Here is a 12,434-nt window from a genome sequence, read left to right on the forward strand (position 1 = left end):
ATTTTTTCCCAGTCTGTAGGTTGTCTTTGGACTCTTTTGGTGAAGTCTTTTGATGAGCGTAAGTGTTTGATTTTTAGGAGCTCCCGGTTATCTAGTCTCTCTTCTGGTGCTTGTGCATTGTTCCTATAGTTCGTATTCTGTTTATGCCATGTATTAGGGCTCCTAGCACTGTCCCTATTTTTTCTTCCATGGCTTTATCATTTTTTATTTTACGTTTAGGTGTTTGATCCATTTTGAGTTAGTTTTTGTCCATGGTGTGAGGTACGGGTCTTGTTTCATTTTTTTGCAGATGGATATCCAGTTATGCCAGCACCATTTGTTAAAGAGACTGTCTTTTCCCCAGTTAACAGACTTTGGGCCTTTATCAAATATCAGCTGCTCATAGGTGGTTGAATTTATGTCTGGATTCTCAGTTCTGTTCCATTGGTCTATGTATCTGTTGTACCAGTACCGGGCTGTTTTGACTACTGTGGCGGTATAATAGGTTCTAAGATCAGGTAGTGTGAGGCCTCCCACTTTGTTCTTCTTGAATAATACTTTATTTATCTGGGGCCTCTTCCCTTTCCGTATGAAGGTGGTGATTTGTTTCTCCATCTCATTAAAAAATGCCCATGGAATTCGGATCGGGATTTCATCGTATCTGTAGATCACTTTGGGGAGGATTGACATTTTCACAATGTTAAGTCTTCCTATCCATGAGCAAGGTATGTTTTTCCACTCATGCAAGTCTTTTTTGGTTTCTTGCAGTAGTGTCTTGTAGTTTTCATTGTATAGGTCTTTTATGTCTCTGGTTAGATTTATTCCTAAGTATTTTATCTTCTTCGGAGCTATTGTAAATGGTATTGATTTGGTGATTTTTTCTTTGAAGTTCTCTTTGTTGGTGTAAAGGAATCCAACTGATTTTTGTATGTTTATCTTGTATTCTGAAACTTTGCCAATATCTTCTGTTAGTTCCAGTAGTTTTCTTGTGGATTCTTTGGAGTTTTCTGTGTATAAAATCATACCATCTGCAAACAGAGATACTTTGACTTCTTCCCTACCAATTTGGATGCCCTTTATTTCTTTTTCTAGCCTAATTGTTCTGGCTAAGGCCTCCAGCACAGTTTTGAATAAGAGTGGTAATAAAGGGCATCCTTGTCTGGTTCCCATTCTCAAGGGGAATGCTTTCAAACTCTCTTCATTTGGATGATGTTGGCTGTTGGCTTTGTATAAATGCCCTTCATTATGTTGAGAAATTTCTTTTCTATTCCTATTTTGTTGAGAGTTTTTATCATGAATGGATGCTTTTTAACATTTTAAAGAAGTCTTTTGCAGCAGATTTGCGCAACACAATTTGTCATTTGAGTTCTTGACTGCTGATTCCATGAGCCTTGATTGTGAATCCAAGTAAAATGAAATCCTTAACAACTTCAATCTTTTCTCCATTAATTTGTAATAACAAAATTAACCAAAATTAAAAAATTACAGAAAACACAGCCCCTTAAATGTCCATTAATGTATCTGTTAAATAAGTGGATGACCATGCAGCTATTAAATAAACTATATATGTATATGTATCTCTCTCTCTACAGATATGTGTATATATATACATACCCTTGCTATAGTTACTGAAAAAGGTATATAACAGTATAAACTGAATAAATAATGTGATTCCATAATTAATTAAAATATATATTTATTTTACTATACATAGAAGTAGAAACACTAAACTTTTAATGATGACTGCCTCTAGGAAGTAATGTTGAGGCTCGTAGACACCATTTTCTCCTTTATATATAACTGTATTTGTTATTTTTTACAGTAAACTCCTATTACCTTTATAACTTTTAAAAATAAATATATCATCTTTCCTTTAAAGATATTATTCTTCTTCTCTAGAAGCACACAGTCTAATCGGAGAGTCTGACTTGCCAGTAGAAAAAGTTATTGGTGGCCCTTTTAAAATACCCTAATATTGGTGCCAGCAAAGTCCACCTGACTAAAGAAGCAGTCATTCAGCTAAGCAATGGTGGCTGAAGAAGGGTTATGGAGGCCAAATTTTGGAAATGCTGACTCTTACTCTGTGTTACAACTAGAGCATCCTCAATTCAGCTTCTTTCATATTGGCATAAAGGGAGTTTATAACCAATATTAAGAAAATCATGAGATACACCAGCTCACCATCGTGAGATGCAAAAGGAATACCTCTTTATGTCAAGATTAAGTCAAACCAAGCTGCTTCTGCAAAGTACTTGCTTTCCATTTTATAATGGTTTATGAAACAACAATATGAAACCAATTTGATATTATGATTTCAGATATTACAAGTAATATTTTGATGACTCACTCTTCTAAACCATTTCATCTTTTAGTAAGGAAAAAAAAAAAAGAGTTCCATTGCAAAGATTTTCTTTTGTCCTTTGGGTTGTTAAATCAGGGACTGTGGAATATTCAGGAAGGTTCCCGAAAAAACTTTTCTCCCTAAGAGGTACTTTCCCATCTTGGACTTTATTCCTTTACCTTGGCTGCCTGTAGGTATCTGCAGGTAGCCAGTAACCACTGGCTACTGAGCTGTTGAAATGTGGTTAGGATGAATTGAGATCTAAAATTGTGGATGTCAAAGATTTAGTATGGAAAAGAGACTTAAAATGTCTTATTATTTATCTTGGTTGCATGTTGACAATACTTTTGAAATACTGGATTAAATAAAATATATTACTGAACAAAATTTCACCTTCACCTCTTTTTAAAAAAAAACTTTTTAATGTAGCTACTAGAAAATTTAAAGATACACTTGTGGCTGGCATTATATTTCTACTGGACAGCATTGCCTTAAGGAGACAGCAGGGTTGTGGTCAGTAGACCCGAAGTAACACCCTGGCTCAGTCCCTCTTGGGTCTGTTACCCTGGGCAAACATCTTAACATCTTTGAATCTCAGGTTTGCACTCCAAGTTTTCAGGAAGATGCAATACCATCCTGCATGGGAAGTTCTTTGCATGATGACTTGGACATTCTGTAGTAAAAATCTTACTATAAATATTCAGTTAATAACTACTGTTAAAATTATTGGGTTAGTTTCTGTTGAAATGCAATATGTCAGCAGCATACCTCTTCTACCTTCCCCACCACCACCAACAGCCACAGAGACAAGCCTAGGACACATTAAGTGTGGGATCCCAAGAGAATTTTTAAAAGGAGGAAGAAACAGTATGGCACCCTGTGGACAGAAGCAGAGAGGCTGCCCCATAGTGGATAACAGAGGAAAAATTCCGACCCGGAGGCTTTTGCTCAAACGCGAACTGCCTCTACCTCCACTTTGAGGGGGCGCGGTGGGAGTCACAGAGCAAATGTACCACCACTTGGGTGCCTGGAGCTTAAATTGATACCAGAGATGTTCCCCACCATTCCTTCTGGCGCCTTAGGCCCTGTGGAGAAATACCCCGCCAGGTCTAGCAGGAGATCAGAGGTTGCTGGTGTTAACCAAGACAGGCAGGGCAGACCCAGGAAGTACTGGGAAACTGATAATATTTGTTTTGGCAGATCTTTCACTAATAACCACCTTTTGTACAAGGAGTTGCTTTCAATGACAGTAGCACCTCTGAACCTCACAATGATGCTATTGTTATCCCCATTTCGACAAAGAAGAACAGTCACGGAGAGGTGAAAAGACTTAGCCAGGGTCCCCCAGTGGCATCATTAGGGTTGGCGTTACCCAGTGCAGTAACTCATGGTTTCACTCCGTCATGGGCCTCCTCCTGTACCAGACCATACAGAATCCTTAGTAATGTTTTTTTTAGTAAAACTACTTATAAATCATAATTCCTTTATGTTACTCCTTCTTTTCCTTTAATTATCACTTCATTCTCAAAAAAGTTATTGATATAGGTTCACAAACACTAATTACCACAATATTGTAGCTAAAACACCAGAAAATTTGACGAAATCAACAGCAGTATCAAAAACAACAGTGCGTGTTTGTAGCACATGAAGATGAAACCACGTGATTCACAGCGTAGTTGCAATTGGGTAATAATGACAGCTCTGACTGACCAGAGTGCATTAGAAGGTTCAAAAAGTAAATTAGCATAGAGTTTTAGCTTTGTAGGTATATTGATACATGTAAGCTGAGCTTACAAAAATTTTTTTTTTAATTTTTTTAAACGGTACTTTAGATGAAGGTTTACAGAACAAACTAGCTTCTCATTAAACAATTAGTACACATATTGTTATGTGACATCCGTTGCCAACCCCAAGACATGTCAACACTCTCCCCTTTTAGACTTTGGGTTCCCTATTACAAGCTTTCCTGTCCCCTCCTGCCTTCTTGTCGTTGCCCCTGGGCTGGTGTGCCCATTTAGTCTCGTTTTGTTTTATGGGCCTGTCTAATCTTTGGCTGAAGGGCGAATCTCAGGAGTGACTTCATTACTGAGCTAAAAGGGTGTCTGGGGGCCATAGTCTTGGGGTTTCTCCAGTCTCTGTCTGACTAGTAAGTCTGGTCTTTTTTTATTGTGGGTTAGAATTTTGTTCTACATTTTTCTCTAGCTCTGTCTGGGACCCTATCAGAGGAGTTGGTGGTGGTAGCCAGGCACCATCTAGTTGTGCTGGACTCAGTCTGGTAGAGGCTGTAGTAGTTGTGGTCCATTAGTTCTTTGGACTAATCTTTCCCTGTGTCTTCGGTTTTCTTCATTCTCTCCTGCTCCAGAAGGGGTGAGACCAGTGGAGTATCTTAAACGGCTGCTCACAAACTTTTAAGACCCCAGGCGCTACTCACCAAAGTAGAATGTAGAACATTTTCTTTATAAACTACGTTATGCCAATTGAACTAGATGTTCCCCAAGACCATGATCCGCATAGCCCTCAGCCCAGTAATTCGGTCCCTCAGGGAGTTTGGATGTGTCTTTGGATCTTCCATGACCTTGCCTTGGCTTCCCCAGTATTGTGTACTGTCTTACCCTTTACTAAAGTTACCACCTATCTATTATCTATTTAGTGTGAAAAATGTTTTTGTTGTTAAAACTAACTACAGGGATATTTTTATAGATAGTCATTTTGGCTTCACACTCTCTGACAGTGTCACACCCTCTGGCAGTGTCACATCCTCTGTCAGTCTCACTGGATGTGCTCCACAGCCCCTGCACTCCCCTAGTGACACCATTGAGGTTACTGTTCTTGTTCAAACAAGGGTGGAGCATCCATTTGACCCACCTCAGATGCCTCCCCATGGAGATTTGGTCAAATTCCTAACTCCATTGAATCTTATTTTACTCATGTATTAATTGGAGATCATCACACCCCACACCCCAGGGCTGTTATTAGGGTTAAATGATACCAAGTAAGCATAAGTGTTTTGATAAGACAGTATTGTGAATGTTGCATAATCTCAGTCTTAGGAGACAATTGTTCTACAACACTCTGACTAAGCAATAGCTTCAGGGATGGAGACCAGTGCCCAGCACAACCATGGGAACATTCTGAGGTATCCATTGGGGCATTTAGCTAGTTCTTAAGCAATACCATATGGACCAATTGCTATACTTCTGAGGGATCTGAGGGAAAGTGGGTGTGCACAAAGGTTCTTAGTTCCTTCATTGAAATGTAACTATTTTTCTTACCCCAATGGACCTTCACGTTGCAGAGCCCTTATCCCCATACCCACCACCTCAGTTGATAATCTCTGGAACTTCTCTTGAACAGATGCCCCTCCTGAACTGCCATTTCCTAAAGAGTTACCGGGAACAACGCCTGGCACACTTGGTCCTGAGCTTTATTACCATGGGATATGTCTGGCAGGAAGGAGAGACACAGCCTGAACAGGTAAGGGTTAGATACCTGATATGTCATCTGGCAGGTCCCTTGCACCTAGAATACGCTCTCTACTTGGTACTACACTGTTTTCCTGGAAAACTGGGCCCTTCCTTGCTCTATTCGTTGAGTGTCAGTTGTAGAAAGAGTGAAGGGCCTTTTTATATGACGGACTATTTTTCTCCCAAATTAGGGGGCTACTTTTCTTCGAAATTGGTAGCCCTTTCCCCCTTTTATAATCTTTTGAATCTATTTCCTCTGACATCCTTTTCCAAGAATGCCTGAAGAGCTATATTTGAAGGAAGGTTCTGAGAACTCATTTTAAAAAAAACCTTAATGATATAATGATAGCTTACATTTTATGCATTATGTAATCCTATACACATCGTTATCGCTATCAATTTTCACACCTACATAATGTGCTAAGGCTATACTGTGCACATTTGACAACAACTGAGGACCACAGACGTGAAATTACTTGTCTAAGGTCCATAGTGAATTAGCGGAAGAGTCGGGGCTGGAACCTAGGTCTTTTGATTTCACTAGTGTTGCTTTCTTTCCCCAGAGAAGGAGCACAATGGCATTTAAAGCACTAGTCCTTTTTTTTTTTTTTTTTCTCTAGTATTGCTTTCTACCTAGCAAATTATTGGTCTGTCTCTTTATAATTCATCTAAATCTTTTCCGAATCTTTGTATCATTTCTTATAGTTTCAATCTAATCCATGCCTTGGGATATGAATTCCCAGAATTTCCCTCTCCACAGTACAAATTATTACTTTCTTTCACTTCTTATAAATGAACCTTTTCCAGAAATCAGGGAGTTACCATGGTTGTAGAACTCCACGCCCATGCCTGTTTTGTTGGTCTGGTCAGGCCTATCTCTTTAATTTTATCTTCAGGTAAACAGAGGAAGCTGAGAGAAAAGGCAAGTGTCCAGCTGCTTCAAACTTTGTACGTCAGTACATTTCATTTTTTAAAAATCACATGCCTGAGGTTAGAACCTAGGTACATAACAAAGCTTCATAAAGGCTCTCTCGGCCCCATCTGTTCCCCATAACCTCATCCTAAACTGGGGGAGAGGGTAGAGAAGGATGATGGGAAAGACAGTCTGGCAGCTTTCAGGTGTGTTGATGTAATTCCAGGCTACCTGTGAGGCTCCGCTCCCTGCCCCTAAGCCTCTGGTATTTCTTCCCTTGCCTTTTCAGCTAATATTTCACTTCTCCACTGGCCTCCCCGTCTCCCGCCTCTCAGGGGAAGGTTACCTTAGGACTGAATTTCAAAACTCTGTAGAGCTCTTAATTGTTTTCTACCTAAGAAACAGTTCCGTGTGAAGTCTATTTAAGAATCTACTGAAAAACAAAGGCAGAGGCGGGGCTTCTTTAACAGGTATTTCTGTCTTTAGGGGAAATGAAAAAGGAGATGGGAGATGGAGAGCATATGAATGTTCTTTTGATATAGACTAATTTAGCCTTCTCCACAGAGATATACCCCCACAGGTCTGAGTAGCTTTGTGGGCAGATAGGCTCTGCAGAGACTTCCTCAGATAGTTCAGAGGTCGAAGGAGGTCTGTCTAAGGGCGGCTTGTGCTGTGGGTTTTAGGTTTGGCTTATCAAGTGACCAGCAGAACCTGTTTCCACACAAGATCTTCCTCATTCCTCTCTAGGGTGCTCTGTTCTTCCTGACTAACAAATGATTGACATATTTATACATATATAAAAGGAGCCCTGGTTGCACAATGGTCAAGCGCTCAGCTGCTAACTAAATGGTTGGCAGTCTGAATTCATCCAGCTGTTCAACGGGAGAAAGACCTGGGCAATCTGCTTCTGTAAAGATTACAACCTAGGAAATCCTCTGGGGCAGTTCTACTCTGTCACAGGGGTTGCTGTGAGTTGAAAATCGGCTTGATGGCACCCAACAACGCACAGATACGTATTATACATATATGTGTATGTACGTAATATATATGTATATAATAATTATATGTATGATATATATATGCATATAATCTATATATGTATATATATATATCACCAAAAACCAGTTGCTGTGGAGTCAATTCCGACTCTTGGAAACCCCATGTGTGTCCGAGTAGAATTGTGCTTTCAACAACTGATTTTTTGAACGTAGATCACCAGGCCTTTCTTCTGAGGCACCTCTGGGTGGACTCAAATTGCCAAACTTTCAATTAGCAGCTGAACACTTAACCATTTGCACCACCCAGGGATACACACACACACACATCACGTCACATTTATTTATTTATTTAACCCCTCTGGTCACAAACTCAGCCCCCAATTTATAATTTGTGCTTAAACTTTTTGCTAATTCCCTTCTTAGGCAGTTTTCAGAGGTTATTTTATACTGTGTGTGTGTGTGTTCCATTTTTATAATTTTCATACATATTGCAGCTTGTACTCATGAATGCTGTCTCCACAGATTTGTTGACAGAAAAGCTATGTGCGAGGTGGGTGTGCGTGGACTGTGCAAATAATTCAAGTTTTGTCCCCAGGTCACTTCTTTGCCACAGAATTGCTGGAATAAAAGCCAGCCAAGGTTACTTCCTCCACTGTGTTCTTTCTAGAATGTGCTAACTGTCTGAGTTTCTATCCAAAAGGTTCTGCCGAGAAATCTTGCCCTTCCCTTTGTTGATGTCTCCCGGAACTTGGGGCTCCCTCCTATCCTGGTACACTCGGATTTGGTGTTGACCAACTGGACTAAACGAAATCCAGAAGGGTAAGACAGGAGAGAATACTCTGGATCTAAATAGACTGAAAACGAGTAGGGGGAAGTCTTGTAACTTTTGCTCTACCCGCAGCAAAGGACCAGACTTTTTCAGCTATTTTGTGATTCGGAATGTTCATATTTACTGTCTGCTTTATAGTTCCAAAGAAGGAGGTGAACTTGAACACAAGTTCAAAACCCATAGGCCCCAGAAGCTTCCCTCAATCCACCCTGAATCCATGAGCCCTGACCACATTTTCTAGCTTGCTGCCCTATCAGTCTGAATTTCTCAACCCGACCTTTAAGTTGCTACATGATTAGACTTCACTTGTTCTTTCTTGCCAAACCTTTTACTATTCCCTACCATATGTCCTCCATTCAAGGCAAGTTAGGAGCAGCACTGCAATGGGTGATCATTATATAGTGAAAGAATGAATAAATGCATGATTATGAATGAACGAACATCTAGGGATGTTGGATTGGGAATTTGATTAATAAAACATCGTATTCCACCTAGCTGTCACCGCTCCCTCAACAGCTGAGCTGGGAGTAGGGACATCTGTCTATAAAAGAAAGCGCTTGAGTCTTAACAAATGGAATTCCAACAGACAACCAGAAAGAAGCAGAAGCAAAGTGTGAAATTTCCCATTGGACTTCATTTTCACAGTCAAATTTATTTCAGACTATTGTGACCAAAAGAGCTAAAGAAACATTTAGGTTGGATGTGAAGAACTTCCCCAGCATATGGGCTGTGGGTAACCATGGGCTTGCCAGAAAAGATGAGGGAATATTCTTTAAAGAATTAAATACTCAATAGACAGATTAGGACTAAATACGTACCCCTTGGAGGCAGTAAGATTGAGCCAGCTCATCTCTCTTAAGAACTTCTGAGCCCTGGGATTTTATGTTTTCTATAATTATTAATGGAAACCCTGGTGGTATAGTGGTTCAGAGCTATAGCTGCTAACCAAAAGGTTGGCAGCGCGGATCCACTGGGCGCCCCTTGGAAACTCTATGGGGCAGTTCTTCTCTGTCCTATACAGTCACTATGAGTCAGAATCAACTCATCGACAATGGATTTGGTATAGTTATTAATTACAACCTTTGACTAACTCTGCTTTAGTAAAAAATCAGTCACCAATGTTCTCATGGGGAGCTGCTGAATTTGGCTCAGAATTTGGATGCTAAGAAATAATTAATAAATATACACGCAGTAATGATTCTGGTCAAAGCATTGAATAGTGAATAAACTGGATTTCTGATTCAAAGAGAAAGATAGGAAATGGGAAGTTTAAAAAGAAAAAATAACTGGACTGGGAGGCTAGAGAGCACAAAACGAAAATCCAAAACCCATTGCCGTCAAGTCAATTCCGACTCATAGTGGCCCTGTGGTACAGAGCAGAACCACTCCAAAGGGTTTCCAAGGCTGTAAATCCTCATGGAAGCAGACTGCCACATCTTTCGCCATGAAGTGGCTGGTAGATTCAAACCACCAATCTTTTGGTTAGCAACTGAGTGCTTAACCACTGTGCCACCAGGACTCCAAGGCTCGTTTACTCCCAAAGGCACAGACACAAAGTCCTGGGTCTCACCAGATGTCCTTCTTGGTATTTATTGATTTGGAGGCTTTTAAAATACCTAGCACAGAACAAAGTGCAATGAAAAAATGAAAGAAATAGAAGTAAAGTACACCCAACGTGGCTAAATGAGAAGACAGCAGTACATGGCAAATGTCAAGGAATGACACAAACAATGAGTCCTTTGAGATTTCCGAGAAATGACATCAATGCAGGCTTTAAATGTCAGGAAAAAGCCTGGTGAGGGAGTGGAACTGGATCTTAGGGCGAGTCCCGAAATACGAGTGAGAGAGCTACAGCTGTGGTAATAAGATGTGGGTTTGTGGTAATTACAAAAATTTAAAAACGAAACAGAAAGGAATAAGGTAATTTATCAAGATAGCCACAGGCCAAGTGTTCTGCGGCTGATATGTGAGTTCAGATTTAACTCACTCCCTGGGTGGTACAAATGGTTAACGTGCTTGGCTGTTAACTGAAAGGTCGGAGGTTTGTGTCCACCCAGAGGCATCTCTGAAGAAATGCCTGGTGATCCACTTCTGAAAGATCAGCACTGAGACTCCTATGGAGCGCAGTTCTACTCTGACACACATGGGGTCGCCATAAGTTGGAACTGACTAATGAGTGGCACATGAGCATGCATGCCTGTGTACATGTGACCCTAGGAGGCATATGTGGTTTGCAAACTGAATTGTTGTTTTATTTTCTTTTTCTCTTTGTGGCTGCGGATAACTGAAATATGACTAGTCCTCTGGAAATCAGGTAAATTCTTAGAAATCCTTTACTCAGTTTGGAAGCCATGCTAACTTTCAAAGCTTACAAACAAAAAACAAAAAGAAAGTATACCCCATTGTGTCTATAGTATAAATATCAGCTATATATAAAAATGCATGGGAAAAAAAAAGACTAGAAGAAAATGTGCCAAAAATTATCAATCCAAATGTTAACAGTGGCTGCCTCTGTCCGGTAGAGATTAGGGGATGCGGTTTCTTTACTGTGTTTTCCAATCTGTGCATAATAAAGCAAATAAAGTGAAATACTAATAAAGAAGATTGCCAATTCTCTGTGACTCTTGGAAGTCTCATAGTCTGAGAAAGATCTTTGTTCTCACCGTAACTTTGCTGAAAGGTCAAATTGCAGGCAGTGGTTGCTATCGCGACAGAAGACTCCTTTTGACATATCCTGTTAATACGGAGAACTGGAGATCTTGTGAGGCAGGTCTGGTTCCGATGGTTTTGGGCTCCATTTTCTCTGGAGGACAGAGTCAGCTTCTAAGTCGATGCTGCCTTTCCCATTACAAAACATTAGCTCAATAACGGGGTTCCGGGTTAAACCTATAACTCAGGAGATGAAGAAATGAAAGGGAGAACATACAATTCCCCAAGCTAACGTAACTCTGATGGGACAATGCCTTTCCTAACTTACTTTTGCTTCTTCTTGCTTTTGTTGTTTTTCATCTCTTCTCATACTTAAAATATTAGAGACAGAAGTGATCTGTAGAGCTAAGCTATTAGGTTTTGTAGACTTGATCTGCATCTAGGATATTTGAATCCACATGATACGTACAGGCCATGTAGAAATGGTCCCTCTGGATGTCTGCCAGCTCTTACTTTGTCATACGGGGTTTTATTAAAAATGTCATAGACTGAAAGAGCACTGGCCTGAGTTATGAAACTTTATATCAGACTTGGCCCTGATGAACCAGCTGTATGACCTTGGGCAAACTGCCTAGCTTCTCTGATTCTTGGTTTCTCATCTGTAGAAAGGAAGTGTGGAATTTGCTGTTGCCTGGATCATTCTAGCTGTAAGACTCTGTGGCTCCTGACAAGAATATTGTGATGGGCTGTAGAATTGACCCTGGAACAGTCAGCTATACATGATGCTTTCACTGGCCATCCCTTTGTGGGACGCAACTTGGTCTGAGATCATCAGGGTCACGCTAGACTTTGGAATTCCTTAGAGTAGATGAATTTGGACTTCAATTGACTTAATCTCTTCCCTCCCTGATGAAAGTGTGTGTTCATCCTCAGGGCTGTCATATGAAAAGGAAAAGCTGGTCACAGATTTTACCTTGCAGTTGTCCAACTTGGTGAGGACCTATGGGAAGTGTACTCACAGTACAGACGCCATACCTCTAACCAAGTCATCCTTTCCTTCCCAAGGAACCTGGATACCATTATTTCATTTCCTGGGGGAGAAAGCCTGCGTGGTTTTGTACTGGTGACTGTTTTGGTGGAGAAAGCAGCAGTGCCTGGGATTAAGGTAAAATCCCACTCCACAACACTTTCTCATTTTTTAATGGGAGATCAGTTGGAACTTTCTGTCCCACCCAGTCCCTCTGCACTAGATTTCACAATA

General features: G+C 40.4%; 1 protein-coding gene across 1 annotated transcript in view; it reads left to right on the plus strand.

The window, feature by feature from the left end:
- IDO2 (indoleamine 2,3-dioxygenase 2) overlaps positions 1–12,434 on the plus strand; it is a 76,320-nt gene that overhangs the window by 42,631 nt on the left and 21,255 nt on the right. Inside the window, exons 3-6 of the mRNA XM_004382139.3 lie at positions 5,675–5,794; positions 8,396–8,514; positions 10,824–10,838; positions 12,239–12,338. Of these exons, the coding sequence (XP_004382196.1) occupies positions 5,675–5,794; positions 8,396–8,514; positions 10,824–10,838; positions 12,239–12,338 (354 nt within the window). The remainder of the gene's footprint in view (positions 1–5,674; positions 5,795–8,395; positions 8,515–10,823; positions 10,839–12,238; positions 12,339–12,434) is intronic.

The sequence above is a fragment of the Trichechus manatus genome, unplaced genomic scaffold, assembly GCF_000243295.1.
Source record: "Trichechus manatus latirostris isolate Lorelei unplaced genomic scaffold, TriManLat1.0 scaffold00090, whole genome shotgun sequence".
Classification (NCBI taxonomy): Eukaryota; Metazoa; Chordata; class Mammalia; order Sirenia; family Trichechidae; genus Trichechus; species Trichechus manatus.